Source organism: Mastomys coucha, chromosome X, assembly GCF_008632895.1.
Source record: "Mastomys coucha isolate ucsf_1 chromosome X, UCSF_Mcou_1, whole genome shotgun sequence".
Taxonomy (NCBI): Eukaryota; Metazoa; Chordata; class Mammalia; order Rodentia; family Muridae; genus Mastomys; species Mastomys coucha.
The window spans coordinates 2,436,259-2,453,622 of NC_045030.1; the positions used below are offsets into that span (position 1 = coordinate 2,436,259).

General features: G+C 43.9%; 1 protein-coding gene and 1 long non-coding RNA gene across 3 annotated transcripts in view; one reads left to right on the forward strand and one right to left on the reverse strand.

The window, feature by feature from the left end:
* Positions 1–6,468: 6,468 nt before the first annotated feature.
* Positions 6,469–17,364, forward strand: part of LOC116068270 — a 15,966-nt gene continuing 5,070 nt past the window's right edge. The window contains exons 1-2 of the long non-coding RNA XR_004109532.1: positions 6,469–6,536; positions 10,848–10,919. This is a non-coding gene — a long non-coding RNA (uncharacterized LOC116068270). The remainder of the gene's footprint in view (positions 6,537–10,847; positions 10,920–17,364) is intronic.
* Suv39h1 (suppressor of variegation 3-9 homolog 1) overlaps positions 11,886–17,364 on the reverse strand; it is a 12,799-nt gene continuing 7,320 nt past the window's right edge. For both annotated transcript variants that reach the window (XM_031337532.1, XM_031337445.1), the window contains exons 4-6: positions 14,376–14,522; positions 14,161–14,290; positions 11,886–13,450 (exon numbers count right to left, since the gene is read on the reverse strand). In XM_031337532.1, coding sequence (XP_031193392.1) covers positions 13,317–13,450; positions 14,161–14,290; positions 14,376–14,522 — 411 coding nt within the window. In that variant the 3' untranslated portion in view covers positions 11,886–13,316. The remainder of the gene's footprint in view (positions 13,451–14,160; positions 14,291–14,375; positions 14,523–17,364) is intronic.

Consider the following 17,364-nt stretch of genomic DNA (forward strand, 5'->3'; position numbering starts at 1 on the left):
ATGCCCCACAGCTGGATCTCATGGAGGCACTTCCCCAACTGAAGTTCCCTTCTCTGTGATAACTCCAGTCTGTGTCAAGTTGGTACACAAAACCAGCCAATACTGGGGCTCAGCGGTTAAGAACATTGACTGCTCTAACAGAGGTCCGGAGTTCAATTCCCAGCAACCATATGGTGGCTCACAACCATTTGTAATGGGATCTCTTCTGGTGTGTCTGAAGACAATGACAGTGTACTCATATAATAAATAAATAAATAAATAAATAAATAAATAAATAAATGCACTTCCAGGATTTATTAGAAATACCTTTAAAATCTGTATGTTTATATGCATGTACAAATACAAAGCATATCTAAAACCACAGATAAGTCACCCTCTGAATCTTTGGAATAAAGAGTTTAGCATCTTTTTTTGTTTTGTTTTTCAAGACAGGGTTTCTCTGTGTAGCGCTGGCTGTCCTGGAACTCACTCTGTAGACCAGGCTGGCCTCAAACTCAGAAATCCGCCTGCCTCTGCCTCCCAAGTGCTGGGATTAGAGGCGAGCGCCAGAACCGCCCGGCAAGAGTTTAGCATCTTAATGGAGGGCAGTTATCTAACTGGAAAGCAGTATTCTGGAGCAGAGTAATCATTTCTCTATTTATACCCTCAAGCAAATAGATATGGAGCCAGGGTTGAGACAGGAACCAAGAAGAGAATTATCTTTATCTCCTCTTTTAAAAGTATGAACAAGGCCTGGACACATGGCTTATCGGTTTAAGAGCACTGACTGTTCTTCTAGAGGTCCTGAGTTCAAATCCCAGCAACCACATGATGGCTCACAGCCATCTGTAATGGGATCTGATGTCCTCTTCTGGTATGTCTGAAGATAGTGGCATTATACTCACATATATAAAATAAATAAATCTTTAAAAAAAATAGCAAGAACAAATTATGAAAAAGAAGCCAGAGGGGCGAGGCAGTGGTGGCACATGCCTTTGATCCCAGCACTTGAGAGGCAGAGGCAGGCAGATTTCTGAGTTTGAGGCCAGCCTGGTCTACAGAGTGAGTTCCAGGACAGCCAGGGCTACACAGAAAAACCCTGTCTGGAAAAAACCAAAATAAATAAATAAATAAATAAATAAAACAAAAGGCAAAATTTTTAATTTTACTCTGAACCAGAAGGAAGTTGGGCCAATTTAACAAATTTAGTTTATATGAACACTTTCTTACAAGCCAGTTTGATAATGGAGCAAATCATGTGTTTTGTTTTGTTTTTTTAAGCACAGGTATATAGTGCCTACAGGCATAATTAATACCCTCTTATTGGGCATTGTCTCTGACTGCAATGAGTAATGAACACACTCATGGTTAACTACAGACATGCTTTTGGGGTGGAGGTCTTTGACTATAGGGCATTGGCTTCTACTCATAAAATGTCAGTGGCACATTCCCATCCCCATTGTTTGGACAGTCAAAATGTATTTAGATATTTTCTAGAGGTCTGACTGGTTTTATGTGTCAATATGACACAAGCTGGAACTATCAAAGAGGAAGAATCATCAGTTAAGGAAATGCCTCCAGGAGACCCAGCTTAGGACAATTAGTTTTTTTCAATTAGTGATCAAAGGGGGAGGGCCCAGCCTACTGTGGGTGGTGCCATCCCTGGGCTTGTTGTCCTGGGTTCTATAAGAAAGCAAGCTGAGCAAGCCAGTAAGTAGCACCCCTCTGTGACCTCTGCATCAGCTCCTGATTCCAGGTTCCTGCCCTATGTGAGTTCCTGTCCTGACTTCCTTTGGTGATGAACAGCAAAGTGGAAGTGTAAGCTGAATAAACCCTTTCCTCCCCAACTTGCTTTGTGGTCATGATGTTTTGTCAGCAATAGAAACCCTAAGCACCAAGTGTTCACTGAGGGGGAAAAAGCTTTAGAGGCTTTTCTCTAGGCCTCTAAATTGCTCTGCTTGGCCTCAGACTCTAGCCATCTGTTCTTATCTTCTGGCTCCTTCTGTCTTCATCTACGTCTAGCTTGTTATCTCTCTGCAACCCGTCCCAGTAAACACTGCCTCCTCCTCCCTCCGCTGCCCTGCTCTCCCCTCAACTCTATTGCACTGTCTCCACTCTCTAAGAGTTAGGCATAGCCTATTCTGTCAAATCTTTCTCTGATTCATCATTTTGTCTGCCACTCAATTAGTCATCATCTTCAAACTTTCCCTTCATTGTTTTGGATTAAAGGTGAGTACTAAGGGCATGTGTGTGTATTCCAGCTAGAGGGATTAAAGGTGTGTGCTAAGGGCTGACCCACACCCTAACTAGAAATAGGGTCAAATATCCTAGAACATAATGCCACTGTTTAAGAACCAGTTTTACTGGGCTGAAAAGATAGATGGCTCAGCTGTTAGGAGGGCTGACTGCTCTTCCAGAGGTCTTGAGTTCAATTTCCAGCAACCACATGATGACTCATAACCATCTGTAATGGGATCCAGGGTTCTCTTCTGGTGTGTCTAAAGACAGCTACAATGTACTCATATACATAAAATTAAAAAAAAAAAAAGAGCCACTAGTCTGTCTTAAAAAAAAAAAAAGAACCAGTTTTACTATTTGAAGTGTTGGGACAGTCAGGGACATTTGTATGAGGTTTGTGTTATCTAAGAGCTAGGTCTGCCTCAGTATGTGGGATATCTGGTTTGTCTAAGAGACTCTGTCCGAAGGTTCTGATATGGTCAGGAACAATTGACCATATCAAATGCTAAATCCTGTACATAGGGTACACATAGCCCCATCGGCCTGTGCCATAAGCCAGTGTCAGAAGGTGGCAAGAAGTGGGAAGTGGGGTGATCAGTTGTGAGCTTTTTCACATTGGTGTTTGGAGCAGTCATAACTTCTCTAACCAGAGCATGACATTATGCTGATCTGCCTCATTCAAAACCTTGCCCTTTTCTCTGAAGGTCACAATCTCCATGAACAGAATTTTGTGGCAGGCATTTGTTATGTGACTCCTAATACCATAGGTTTTGGGGCCCCTGCAGATCCTTTTTCAAAGCTTGGATGCAGAGGGGTCTACCATTTTGGATTATCTCTCCAAACCTGGCTTGCTAAGATTTTATAAAAATGGTTTGAGTCAGTAAATTACAGTATAACTTACATGTTGATATACCTACTATGGCTTGTCCCCCAAAGGCTACATGAAGTGATGGAACTTTTAGGATCTGAAGCCTAACAGAAGGAACTTGGGTCCTAGAGCTCAACTCTCTGCGTGGACTATTGAGTGCTGTCTCACAGGTGTGAATCTTTTTTTTTTCCAAGACAGGGTTTCTCTGTATAGCCTGGCTGTCCTGGAACTCACTCTGTAGACCAGGCTGGTCTCGAACTCACAGAAATCCACCTGTCTCTGCCTCCTGAGTGCTGGGACTAAAGGTGTGCACCACCACTGCCAGGCACAGGTGTGGATCTTGTATGGTAAACTGAGGAACTGGACCAACCAATATACTATAAGGCTGTGTTGACATTAGAATGAAAACTTGGAATAGTTTTAAGATGGGGATGTGGTTATGCTTTTGTATCTACAGGGAATGAAAAATATGGCTACCAACAAAACCTATAAAAATCAGATTGGACCAAGGAAAACCGATTACCACCTGAGACATGGATGTTTTCACAAAGCAAATAGCCCAAATGATTCACAGAGTGTCTCAAGTTACTGATTTCTCCAAAAAAATGCATGCAAGTTAAGATAAAGAGACAGACATGCAGAGACTGGATAAACACAGAGACTGGGCAATAAACGCTACAGTTAGCTTTTTCAGATTAACCATTTTTTCCCTTGGGGCCCCAAAACAGGAATTCTTTGCTCTAATTCATCAGGAAACAAATATATCCAAGAAGACCATCATCCCAATCCCTTAGTTTGGGGAGGGTGGTTTTGGTTGCTTAATGTGTTATGGTTGTTATCATCTAGGGTTTTAGGTTGTTTTGCTTAATTATTCCATATTGATAAAAATTTAAGTTTTTTGTTCAATTATTATATATTAATAGAAATTTAAGCTTTCCCTTTAATTGTATTCTACATTGATAGAAATTTAAAGTTTTTTGTTTGAATTGTTGTAAATTGATAGATATTTAGGGTTTTTTTTTTGCTCTTTGTATATTGATAGAAACTTAAGGTTGTTTTGTTAGACTATTTTTGACTATTGCACATAAGCTATTGAAAATGTGATGGTTCTTATAATTATTTTTATAGATTGTTAGTACTAGAGAAAAGGACAATTTGTTTTTCTTTTTTCTTCTTTTCTTTTCTTTTTTCTTTTTTTCTTTTTCTGGTTTTTCGAGACAGGGTTTCTCTGTGTAGCCCTGGCTGTCCTGAAACTCACACTGTAGACCAGGCTGGTCTCGAACTCAGAAATCTCCCAGCCTCCGCCATCACTGCCTGGCAAAAAGGACAATTCTTAAACAGAAAGGATATATGAATTGAAAAATTAAGGGTTCTTTGGTAAGTCAGCTGTGCTGGATGGTGTTTTGCTTGGGCAAACACATGAAGGAGTGTTTTCCTGGTGTGGACACAGGTGAAAAGCTAAGGCAGACTCATGAAGGATTGTTTCACTGAACACAGGAGAGGATGTTCTGCTAAAGCAAGCACATGAAGTACTATGATGAAGGATTCTTCACTAAGGACATGCATGTATTGGTCCACCTTACATTGTGCAGTTGAGCTTCATTAATCAGGACACCATAGAGAGAAATGCACCAAAAAATTGTCAGTGGTGTGCTTTGGCTTCTAGCTGCTTCCTTGAACTCGGGCAGATTGGCAGAGTGATGTCAGCTGAGACACAGACAGACTCACGTGCTGAGACAAGACCCGTGGAGGACGTGTGATGCTTGGAGAAAGGATAAAAAGGACTCCACAGACTGTGACCAAGGCTGAGCTAGCTGTGCAACACTTGCTGATCTTTTGTCTTTGCTGATCTTCACTTCTCTGAGAGAGGCACAGCTGAGAACTTCTCCTAGTATTCCTCCAGGTCCCTCCTGCTGTCTCTGCTAGGTCATGCCACCGCTGCTGATTCCTGTTTGCTGTACTGACTCTACCAAACTGGACTGCTGGGGTATCTGTGAAGTGTTTGCAAGTGGATCATGCTGTTGCCGCTAACCTGTGAACGGAACTACTAATTTTCAGACAACACAGATGGAAGTTGCTCCAAAGAGCCATTTCTAAACAGATCCACTTCCCCTGTATCCTTTCTTTTCCACTACCTTCGGTGGGTGGTGGGCTACAAGGGAGGCTAAAGTGTCTTAAGAACCATCATTAAAAATAAGAGTTGAAGACTGGAGAGAGAGTATCCTAGGACTGGGGTACTCAGGAGCTAATCCTTATGAGTATATATCCTAAGATTTTAAGTTGCTTTAATTATTCTGTGGGTTTTGTTTTTGTTTTTGTTTTTTTGTTTTTTTGAGACAGGGTTTCTCTGTGTAGCCATGGCTATCCTGGAACTCACTCTGTAGACCAGGCTGGCCTCAAACTCAGTAATCCACCTGCCTCTGCCTCCCAAGTACTGGGATTAAAGGCATGCACCACCACCGACTGGCTTACTCTGTGTGTTTTTTTTTTTTAATCAAGATGTAAGGACTGTAATATGTTGTGGGCTTTTGTTTTATGATAATGGAGTATATCATACTACTTGAAGTTTGTTAAATTTCAGGGGGACTAGGGAGTCTAGGCTCTGGGCTTTATCTCTGTGGTAATTTGAATAAAAATGGCCCCCTTAGGCCCATAGGGAGTGGCACTACTAAGAGGTGTGGCCTCGTTGGAATAGGTGTGTAATGTAATTGGGAGCTTTTCTTCCCCACTTTTGCTCCCAAGTAATGATGGGGTGTTTGTACACATGCTCTAGCCCATTTTAGCTCCCGAATAAATGACATGGGAACCTAATAAATGTATTAACAAGCTGAAGGCACTCTGCTGGGCAGATACTCATCTATTCTAACCCTCTGAGGCTACCTACTTCCTAGCCACATGGTTCTTTACCTGTACCTGAGTCTTTCCCCACCTTGCTCTGTTCTCTGGGTGTCCTCATGGCTGCTCTCTCATTGTGCCTCAAGGTGAATTCTCCTTGTCCCTACCTCCTCTTCTTCCTCTCTCCTTCCTCCCTTCCTCTTCCTGCCTCTCTTTTTTTCTTGGGGCCCCCAGACTGGGATGGGATGTTCTGCCCTCTTCTCTAAGCTGAATGAATCGCCTCTTTATTAATCAGTCAGCGGTGCTGGAAAGGAATTGTTACACGTCTCTGAGACTGGGGATGCTCCAAATATCCTGACAGTGCTCACCACTAGACTTCCACCTGGCCTCTGGGCATAGCAATCAGCATCTGAATACAAAGTGCTCAAAACCATCCGGCAATAGAGGTGTGGCACCTTTGGTGGAAGTTGCTCTAGGGTCAAGCTTTGAGCTCTCTAATGCTCAAGCTTTGTTCTAGTTGTAGAGCTTGCTTTCCAAACCTCAGCTCTTCCTCCAGTACTGTGTCTGCTAGAACACCACCATGCTTCCTGCCATATGGACTAAACCTCTTGAAACTGTAAGTCAGCCCCAATTATATCTTTTCCTTTATAAAAGTTTATAAGGTTTATAAAACTTTATAAAAGCTTCCTTTATAAAAGTGGAAGCTGGAGAGATGGCTCAGAGGTTAAGAGCACTGACTGTTCTTCCTGAGGTCCTGAGTTCAAATCCCAGCAACCACACGGTAGCTCACAACCATCTGTAATGGGATCCGATGCCCTCATTTGTTGTGTCTGAAGACAGCTACAGTGTACTCATATAAATAATATAAATCTTTAACAAAACCAGTACATTATTTGTACTTTACATTATGGTAACTGCTCACCTTGCCTTTGGTGATACAATGCTGTCCCCTTTGGCTCCTGCTACTCTTGGAGTCTAACTAGAAAAGTAAACATCAAGCATTTCAAATGGTATTTGGAAGAGTGTCTTCAAAGCTCTGCCTTGTGGAGGAGTAGGGTTTTTTGGTCTTGTTTGTTTTTTGGTTTGTTTGGTTTCTCTGTAAAACCACCCTGGTTTTCCTGGAACTCCCAGTTTGTAGACTAGGCTGGCCTTGAGCTCACAGAGTTTCACCTCCCTCTGCCTTCTGAGTGCTGAGATTAAAGGTATGTGCCACCACATCAGGTGGAGGACTAGGTTTTAAACAAATCTGTTTCCAGCACTCCAGTTTATCTGAGCCTTCGAATCCCTTCATCAACGCTAAGTCAAAAGATACCAAGCATCTCCAGCTCCTCCTCAGTAGGCTATCAATTGGCAAAGACTGTGGCCAATCAATCAAACTAACTCTTGGTACCTTTGAAAATGGAGCTTCAATATTAAACCTAGAATCTCTGCTTAGAGGGGCCCATATTGATGAACTCAGCCTGATCAAGGTTCATGTTGCTTGCATGAATTAGCAAATGTATTAAGTTGTTAAGGTGTAATGTGCTTCCTGGGGACCTCACTTTCTCACATCTAGGGCCTTGTTACAAGTCTACCGGAAGTGGTGGACAAAGCATAGAGACAGCTGCCTGATTCAGGGCAAGTTGCTTCTGGCTCTGGAGACAGCTCTTGGTGTGGAGAGGGTAATACTACAGGGGCTGGGAGAGAGGAAGGTGATAGATACATCCTCTGCTAAAGGTGGGAAGGCTACCCAGGCTGAATGAACCCTGCAGAACTGAGTTCAACATCCTCAAGCTCTTTCAGGTCCTCTCATCCATCTCCATGCTAAGTTATAGGATCCTACTCTTTGACTATCTATTCTCTCACTTTAACCACGTGTACCTTTGAGGCTAAAGCTTACATTTGCATTGTAAATCAGCCGATCATATGACATCAGCTTGGGTCTGTTTTTCGGCCACTTGAACTCTGTGGCAGCCGGTGAGATTTTTCTTCCAGGACACACTTTAGATTGTTTCTGTGCTTCTTGAGTTGGCTACTTTTATCTGTGAGCTCATTCTTTTTCTCTGCATTTTATCCAGGGATCCACCCTTATTGTCTTTGCCTACTTATCCATCATCATTAAGTCTTTGGTCTGAAGAGGTCGATAGGAATATCAAAGGAATTGACTTTGCATAGCCTTGCCCTCTGGGTGCTCTGAACTGAAGGTTCCTGGAGTTGGAGAAACAGCTCTAGATACCATGGCACCCACTAGAGACATTCATCCTTAGGATTCTGTTTCTCCAGAACTTCTGGTACTGAAATCTGATGTTTCAGGGCTTCTCTAGGGAATGGAATCAACAGAATGAATCTGTATTTTAAAAAAGATTGTCTTAGCCGGGTGGTGGTGGTGCACTCCTTTTAATTCCAGCACTTGGGAGGCAGAGGCAGGTAGATCTCTGAGTTCGAGGCCAGCCTGGTCTACAGAGTGAGTTCCAGGGCAGCCAGAGGTATACAGAGAAACCCTGTCTTGAAACAAACAAACAAACAAACAAAAAAACCAAAAAAGATTGTCTTAATTGTCTTAGCATGAATGCACATTCCTTCTCTCTCTCTCTCTCCTCTCTCTCTCCTCTCTCTCTCTCCTCTCTCTCTCTCTCTCTCTCTCTCTCTCTCTCTCTCTCTCTCTCTCTCTCTTTTTCGAGACAGGGTTTCTCTGTGTAGCCCTGGCTGTCCTGGAACTCACTCTGTAGACCAAGCTGGACTCGAACTCAGAAATCCGCCTGTCTCTGTCTCCCAAGTGCTGGGATTAAAGGCGTGTGTCACCACTGCCCAGCTGAGTCCCCCTTTTTAAATTCTCTTTTCTTCCTGAGGTTTCTAGTCTATGAGTATAGAATCATAGTAAGTATCTTATCTTTCTGTATGCATTTGTCGAGGGGGTTAAGTTTGTTCAGTGGTGTAATGTGTCCATTTATAAGGACTTGACTTGCTTGTGGCTTTATGTCTAATAATGTGTTTCCCTTTGCTTTGTGTGTGTGAGTGTCCCGGGCTTATAGGATGTACCCAAGTGTGAAGTTTCTAGGCTGTGTCATCCTCACATCGTGCTATGCTAACCATGTCAATTAGCATAGCTGCAGGTTCCAGGGATTGGAAAATACATATCTTTATAGTACTGCTATCTGGCCACCAGAGACATATACACACACAAACAGCTCACTGGCCTCACATGAAACACTGATTTTCCAAGTCATACAGAGATACAAAAAGAATGCACACACATACACATCCTGAGACATATACCAAAACATCCTTAGGGTCTTCAATCACTAGCACATAAGACAGCTTAGTTCCAAGTGCCTGAAAACTCGGGACATAGCTTCAGAAAAAGAACAGAGACAGACTAGGGTAGCATGCACAATCACCAGGACCTGTTGCTACAACAACTGACATGGTAAGGGGGCTTTGTTGATATGATTAAGTATCCTGAGAAAACTATCCTAGAGTATCTGGGTGGTCCAGCATGATCACAAAGTGTCACTATATGAGGAAAGTATGAAGGTGATGGAGTGGTGGAAGCAGAACAAGAAAAGGTAACAAATCCAAGAGTTAGAGAAATAGATGGACATAGAGAGATGGAGACAGGAGGAAGATGCTAAGGGTAAAAAAAAGTGAATGATGGAATGTCATCCATTTTGAAGGTAGAGGAGGAAGGAGCAGTAAAGGTAGAGAATGTAGGCCTCCTACAGGGGTAATTTATCCCTAAGGCACTCAGCCAAATTGACTTAAAAAAGCAAAATTATAGTTATTTTCATGCCTATATCCAATTCATTTATACATAAACAAGACCATGCAGTATATTCTGTTCTCAAATGTATTTCAATGGATAAGACAGTGTCTTGCTATGTTGCCCACACTGGCTTCAAAATCATGGGCTCGAGCAATCTTATTGCCTCAGCTTCCTGACTGACTACAGGTGTGTATCATGGAGCCCACCCTACACTTTGATTTCAATCATATGTACTAAAACTCTTCTGACCCAGAGAAGTGTAAAATATATTTTGTTTCTGTAAATACACTATTCTAGCTTATAGCATAAGCTGTCCCTGTTGGGAGACATGTCCCTGTTGGGAGCTCCATGATCTATATGTGTCTGATGATAGCAGTCTCTCATCTCTGGGTTGCGATTGAGCTCTGTCACCTCTTTGGAGCTGTTTTTATAGGATATCAGGTCTAGAAACTGTTTCCAGTATTCCTGGCCCTAGATAGCTCTAAAAAATTTAAAACACCAGATACTTCACGCACCAATTTACTAACTAACATTCTGTAACATAAGCCAAAAAGTATATCAGAGACTTGAAAGTCTGTGAATATGTTTCAGAGTTAAAAGACTATTCTTTTTTATTCTTTTTCCTTTTTTTTTCTTTGTTTTTTTTTTTGTTTTGTTTTGTTTTTCGAGACAGGGTTTCTCCATATAGCCCTGGCTGTCCTGGAACTCACTCTGTAGACCAGGCTGGCCTCAAACTCAGAAATCCGCCTGCCTCTGCCTCCCAAGTGCTGGGATTAAAGGCGTGTGCCACCACTATCCAGCAACTTAGTATTTCTTAATCTTGGATATTTTTGAGGGATAACATGGGTTTGTTCACTGACTTATTGAGATGGCTGTAATTAAATTGAGGTCTCTAAACTATCTAATGGCCTGGATATATGCCCCCTAAGCTTGCTGGTTCAAGTTTCTTGACCACTCAAGACTATGTTGCCAGGCAAGATATCTCTGTTTTATTTTTTTGGGGGGGGGTGGTCTCAGTCCCATACTTGACTTATTAGGGGTTTCATGCAAAGTCAGCTGAGTTATTAAGAGGTGTGTAGGCAACAGTGGGTGCATTTTCTGTGTTTGCACCTCTGTACTTAATCCTGTGGTAGTGTCTGAGCTGGATTTGACTTATCTCTGAGCTACTTAAAAATCTCTTTACAGGTATGAAATATCACTCTCACATGAGACTTTGTATTTGGGATTCAGAACCTAAAGTTTTGAGCCAGTATCACAGTGAATAAGTCCTTTGTGGTATAATAGATTCTGTCTTCATTTTTCTGAGCAGCTTCAGAATCTGTTCCTGGCACCTAATATTTTTTCACTATTGTCCATCTACTGTGTTAAGCCTCCCAAGTGCTTTACCCCCATTCCAAAGCATAAATCTGCAGTTAGCTTCAACTTGCTGTTGAAATCCCTCAGCTGTTGTTTCCAATGTTAAAGCACTTCTTCCTATTTGGGGGAATTTTGGTCAGAGTATGAGGTTTGCTTATTAGAGGTCTGTTTCTAAGGACTACGGTTTCTAACCAGTATGAAGTTTTTCCCCAAGTTTTTGCTATTTCTGAGGTGTTTTGAGGATGTGTCCTGGGATTTGGTTTGTTGACTATATTTTTAGTGTGTTATTTGAGGGTCTACTGCCCAGATTGTGAGGTTGAAGAATTGGTGTATCTGAGTGTGAATGCAGGGTGTAAGGTCTGGGCTGTGCTCTGGTTTTGAATGTCTTTTGTCATATGGCTGTTTGCGATTGTCACCTACAGAACAGAATCTCTGAGCAAAAACAAAAGCACTAGATCACACACTCACTTTGAAGAATGATAAAACCAATCACAAGGCAGTGTGTTTAGCATATATATATGTGCTCAGTAAATATTGGCAGAAAAGATTCTGTGGAACATTTTCTTTTCAAATGTACCAGGTAGGCTTTAAGTTGAAAACTTAGAACAGCAGGGGCCCAGATCTCCATTGTATTTATTTCTTCAGGTAGTTATTTTTGTTTGCAGCAACTAAGCAACTAATCAATTTAGAAAAGGTTGGACTATTTGCTTAAATGTATTTTTAAAATGGCTTTAGACCACTTTATAAAGGGCCCCAAATAGGAAGATCACAGTCAGATGACTCAAGCCTTTCTGACCGCATTCTAGAGCAACCCCAGCTCCTCTAATCTCTCATTTCCCAGTTATCAAGACCTCAATTTCTCAAATCTCAAGCTTATTGACTCAACAACACGGTTTATTGGTATACACTCCAGGCTAGGGAGGGCTGAGGGGTACACAAGAGAATCAGATTCAGTCCATGCCTGAAGGTCAGCCTGGGGAGTGTGGGCAGGAATCATATATACAAAATACACACAGATCTGGCATCTGGTAGTGGGGTACAGAGTTTCACATAGGGCACTCTGGGTACAGGAAGTCAGGAAAGGCTTCCTGGAGGTGGGGAAGCAGGGGACAAGGCAGCCATCAGAATCGTTTGCCTTTTGTACATTTTGAGAGACAAGTGGACCCAGTTGAATACTTGGAGCTAACAAGTATTTTTGGCCTGACATTGCCTTCTGTCACATGGGCTTTTTCCTGGGCTCCACCTTTGTGGTTTTCAAGGCTTCCCTGAGACAATCCACATGGACCAGGTGCTCTACCAAGTGCCTGGCATCACATCACCTTCTAGTCGATGCACATTATTGTCTTAAGTGCTATCTACAGAATACCTATATCTTGGTTCCAACTTCTAGTAGTTCTAGTGGCCATCATATGCCAAGGCTGAGTTTCCAGCAAACCCAGCACTCTACTTCCTGATGGTAAAACTTAGTTCTAACCCTTCTGTGGGGCTTTCAAAGAGGTATTACTCCATCCCCATTCTGATGGCATTTGGGCAACTACTTTTCAGACTTGCAACTCTTTTTTGAAACCCTATGGGTTTTAAGGTTAATACTAGCCAGCATCAAAAGCACAATGAGCAGAACCAGCCTTATCTCCCAGCTCTGGAGATTGCCTTTTCTTTCGTGAATACAAAGGCTCTGTGGTTGCTAATCCAGCTTGATGTTAGGCTGGCATCTCAGCTCTGATGTCTATCTGCTGAGGGGTTGCTTTGCTCATATCATTAGAGTAGTGAAGAGGCCTACAACAGGTCACACAAGCTCCAAGCAGAAGCAGATGCAATTAGGAAAAAAAATTCTTAGCTGGGTTTACACCTGTAACCTCATCATGAGAAAAGCTGAGACAGGAGGATTAAAGGTCCAAACACCAGACTTAGACTACATAGAGCTGTAGAGATGCTGTCAAAAAAACCAAACCAAACCAAACTGTTTGGGGGCTGAGTTGCTCAGTCTTTGGACCTCCATTACATGACATAAATCCCAACTCTGGGGAATTCTGACGTGAAAAAAATATGCTTCTGAAAATGGGGCTGGGAGTTTTAAGTGCAATGCCTGATGGGCCTGGGACAGGGCAAAGGAACAGGAATAGGGTACCCGGAGTTAGTCCTCACAACAGCCCTGACCCTGGAGCAGGTTAGGGCAGGTAAGGACAAGTGGAGGCAGACAAGGCTCTGATTGATGGTCATTCTTGACAAGAGGGTAGCAGTAGGAGAGGAAGGTAGCTTCAGGCCCCTTCAGTTAGTCTGGCCTCAGACTTCTCAGGGCTAGAAGAGGTATTTTCGGCAAGCTGTTGTCCCACATTTGCATTCAATACGGACCCGTTTCTTGGGGGAGCCGGGGAGCCCAGCCAGGCCAAAGTTGGAGTCCATTCGGGTACTTTCCATGTCCACGGGGTCCACTGTGAAGTCACAGCCAGGGAAGGGAGGGGATTTGTTAGAAGGCCTGCATGAATTGTCCTGCTACCCCTAATATCAGAAGACCCAGGGATCTTGGGGTTTGAGTTAGGAGGGGATCTTTGGGGTGGTGGGTTGGGGTTAGGACTAGGGCAACACTAGAGGGGTTTGTAATGAGTGGGATTGAGGGATGTTTGGGTAGGAAGAAGGCTGACCGGGAAACAGAAGGGTCATTTCAGGTATGGTTCAGGAACAGAGGGCAACCTGGGCATCCAAATGGCACCTGAACTCTTGCCCACTATCTGCCAAGTGTCTCAGAGATGACTAGTTTAATAAAGAAGAGGTCAGGCTAGAAACCACAAGGGTATCCAGAGACTCAGAACAAGGAAGGTGAAGGAGGATTACAGTCAGGAGGGACAGGGGGTAGTTCATTCAAGATGGAAGTGAGATATGCCTTAACTCTTCAACCAAACATCCTCTCCCACAAGTACTGAAAGAAGGTGGTGGTATAAGTGTTATCAGGGTTGAGGGTACAAATATGGGAACCCATAAGCCATGGCCAGGTTCCATGTAGAAGGCTGGAAATCAGGAAGAACATCTTAGAACTCCAGCAAAAGAATTTCCTTTGGTCCACTCAATGACCCATATATGCCTTGGGGTGGGTTCTCACATCCCTTATCACTGCCCCTGCCCCTAGGGCCCTTACCACCCCCACCTTGCATGTTGTAATCAAAGGTGAGCTCCTCGCCCGCCCAGATGGTTCTTGTGGCAAAGAATGCGATGCGGGGTAGTCGCTCATCAAGGTTGTCTATGAATACGTTGTACACCTGCAGGTTGGGATCACACTGGGCAAGAAAGAACAGTGGGAAGGTAAGGAGGGGCCCTGGCTTGCCCCTCCCAACCCCCTGCCCGCTTGCTGGAGGCACCCACACTATGGTTGACAAAATGAGAGATGTTGCCATAATAAGCGGCATCCACGGTATATACGTCTTCCACGTAGTCCAGGTCAAAGAGGTAGGTGGCGCCCTGGCGGTCGTAGATCTGGCCCCTCCGCTCTGCCTCCTCTGAGGTAATAATCTGAAGAAGGGGGGTAAGATTTGGTCACGAAGGGTCAGGAAAGCCAGCCCCAACTAGACCTTGACCTGGCCCCTGGGAAGAGAACAGTGAGCAGGAGCGACGACGTAGAGGCTGTCCACCACCCACCCTTCCTTCTCCAGCCAAGATGGCAGGAGCTGTCTTGTTTGCAATAGTAGGGGGAGAGGTGGCTGCAAAGTGCAGTTTGTGAAAGGAAGTAAGGACCTCCACTTTCTGTTCTTAGATGTCCCAGAGCCTCATATATACTTGGGGCAGAGCAAGATGGGACAGACACACAGACAGACCCAGAACAGGCAAGAAAGTGAGAGCCAGGGTGCAAAGAAGAGACAAGGAGAAACTGACTGACCCAGGGCAGGACAGCAAGAGACACAGAACAAGGCAACAACAAGGGAGTGAGACCAGTGCAGGCCATGCAGATGGCAAGGACAGAGGATGTAGGAAATAAAGAGGCCCTGGACAAGGGCTTGACTGAATGGAAAGGGGACTCAGACAAGAGAGCTAGAGGCAGAAACAAAAACACAGAATCTTAGTTTGAAAGATCCAGGTTAGAGAAAATCAAGGCCCACAGAGAAAGTCCAGGGCCAAGATCCTCAAATCCTAAGAAGCAGAAAGAGGCTGAGAATAAAACCCAACAATAAAATGACATAAAGGGAGAGTAAGAAAGAGAGAACATGAAAGGAGAGCAAACTAGAGCTGAGAGAAGGCCCTAACACAGTGGTGCTAACACCTGAGGCTGGAAACATAAGGCACTTCTTCCCACATTTCCTCCCACTGCCCCCATCCTTGTAAATAGAAAGCTGCTTCACCATCTCAGGTCTGATCTGCTCATGCCTCCCAAATGCTGCAGATGTGCTTTTTCTTAACTTCATCCTCACTTGGGGCCCCATATACTGTACCTCCATCTCCTCAGCCCAGGGTACCCTCACTCCTGGGTTTCTTCCATATGCCTACTCTTTACAGACAAGTGTCCCAAACACCCCCAGCAGATATTCACTCCCGACACTGTCCACTTCCCAGATGACAGCAGACACAGACCTTTCTAGCACCTTATGAGCTTGGTGACCATGTTCTTCTGTTTCAAATCTCCCTTCCTCTGGGCATGACTTCTCTGTTCTCCAGCAAGAAAGGCTATATTAGTGTCCTACCTGCCTCTTTTGTTAGCACAATTCTCTCCAAACCACAATCCACACACCCCAAACTCTAGCTCATTCCTGAAGGACCTGGCCTCCTCATCTGCAATTTGTTTCTCCATTCACTCAGGTCCTTTGTTTTGGTAGTGTAGACAAACTCAGGACTGTGTACACATGCAATATATACCGTCAGCATACCAGGTTATTTTTCCACTGAGGACTATCTAGATCCTGCTTACAAAGGCCACAGTCTGATAAGGAAAGAATCCAGACCTACTCCTGACCCTCATCAGCCACAGAGGCAACAAAGATAGAATCTGACACCCACAATACACTGTAAGACATAGTTCAGGAAAACAGTGCTCCAGGAAACATCACTGGGGAAATAAAAAAATATGGCCTAGTGCTGCAATAATTGTTAAAAGTGCTTAGTGCTTTATCAGAGGACCAGAGTTTAGATCTGAGTATCCGTATCAGGCTACTCACAAATACCTATAACTTGGCCAGACATGTTCACACACAACCTTTAATCCGAGTACTTGGGAGGCAGAGGCAAGTGGATCCCTGAGTCTAAGGCCAGCCTGGTCCACATAGTGAGCTCCAGGACTGCCAGGGCAGTACAAGGAGATCCTGTCTCAAAACAAAACACAACCCAAATACCTATGACCCCAGCTCAAGGTATCAAATAACTCCTTTTCTGGACTACATGAGCACCTGCACACACATGCACTTGAGAGCACACACACACAAGGTAAAATAAGTAAAAGAAAAAAATTCATCTTGTAAGGCAGGCCCCAGGTCATAAACAGGGCATTGCCACCAGTGGAGCTTTTTCTCCTGAAGGATATAGCAACAGCCACAATAATACTCATGAAAGGCAAAGTATGCTGAGGTAGGCCTCCCATCTCCCTGAGAACCATATAACCACGAATCTGTCTTTTCAGTCTCTCAGAAGCCAGCCAGTCTCTAGTTCACCAGCAGACTGACTCTTCTGAGCTACCTTCAAACCTTAAGGAATGTCCACACCCTCCCCCACTCCATCTTTCAGTCTGTTCTGTCCCTACCTGCTCCTCCAGTCTCACAAGGATGAGTCATAGCCTCTAGGCTTAACCTGATCTCCGTCTCTCACCTGTGATGTCCTATCCCTGTTTCCATTCTACTCTCTTGTAGCTCTTCAGATTGTCAAGGAAAACAAGACAGTCTAGGAGTTAGGCAGTTTAAAAAGGTTGTTGAGGGGACTAGAGAGACAGCTCAGCGGTTAAGAGCACTGGCTGTTCTTTCAGAGGTTCCGAGTTCAATTCCCACCAACTACATGGTGGCTCACATCCACCTGTAAAGGGATCTGATGCCCTCTTCTGATATTCATGAAGACAGGACACTCATGTATATTATATAAGTCAATCTTATTTTTTTTAAAGGCTGTTAAGGAGCTGGAGAGTTGGCTCATTGGCTAAGAGCACTTGCTGTTCTTCCAAAGGACCTAGTTTGATTCCCAGCGCTCACATGGAGATTCAGAATTCTAACTCCAGTCCTAAGATCTATGGCCTCTCCTGGTCTTCTTGAATACCAGGCATATCCATGGTGCATATGCAGGCAAAACACCCACACTTAAAAACAAAACTGGCACCGGGCGGTGGTGGCGCACGCCTTTAATCCCAGCACTTGGGAGGCAGAGGCAGGCGGATTCCTGAGTT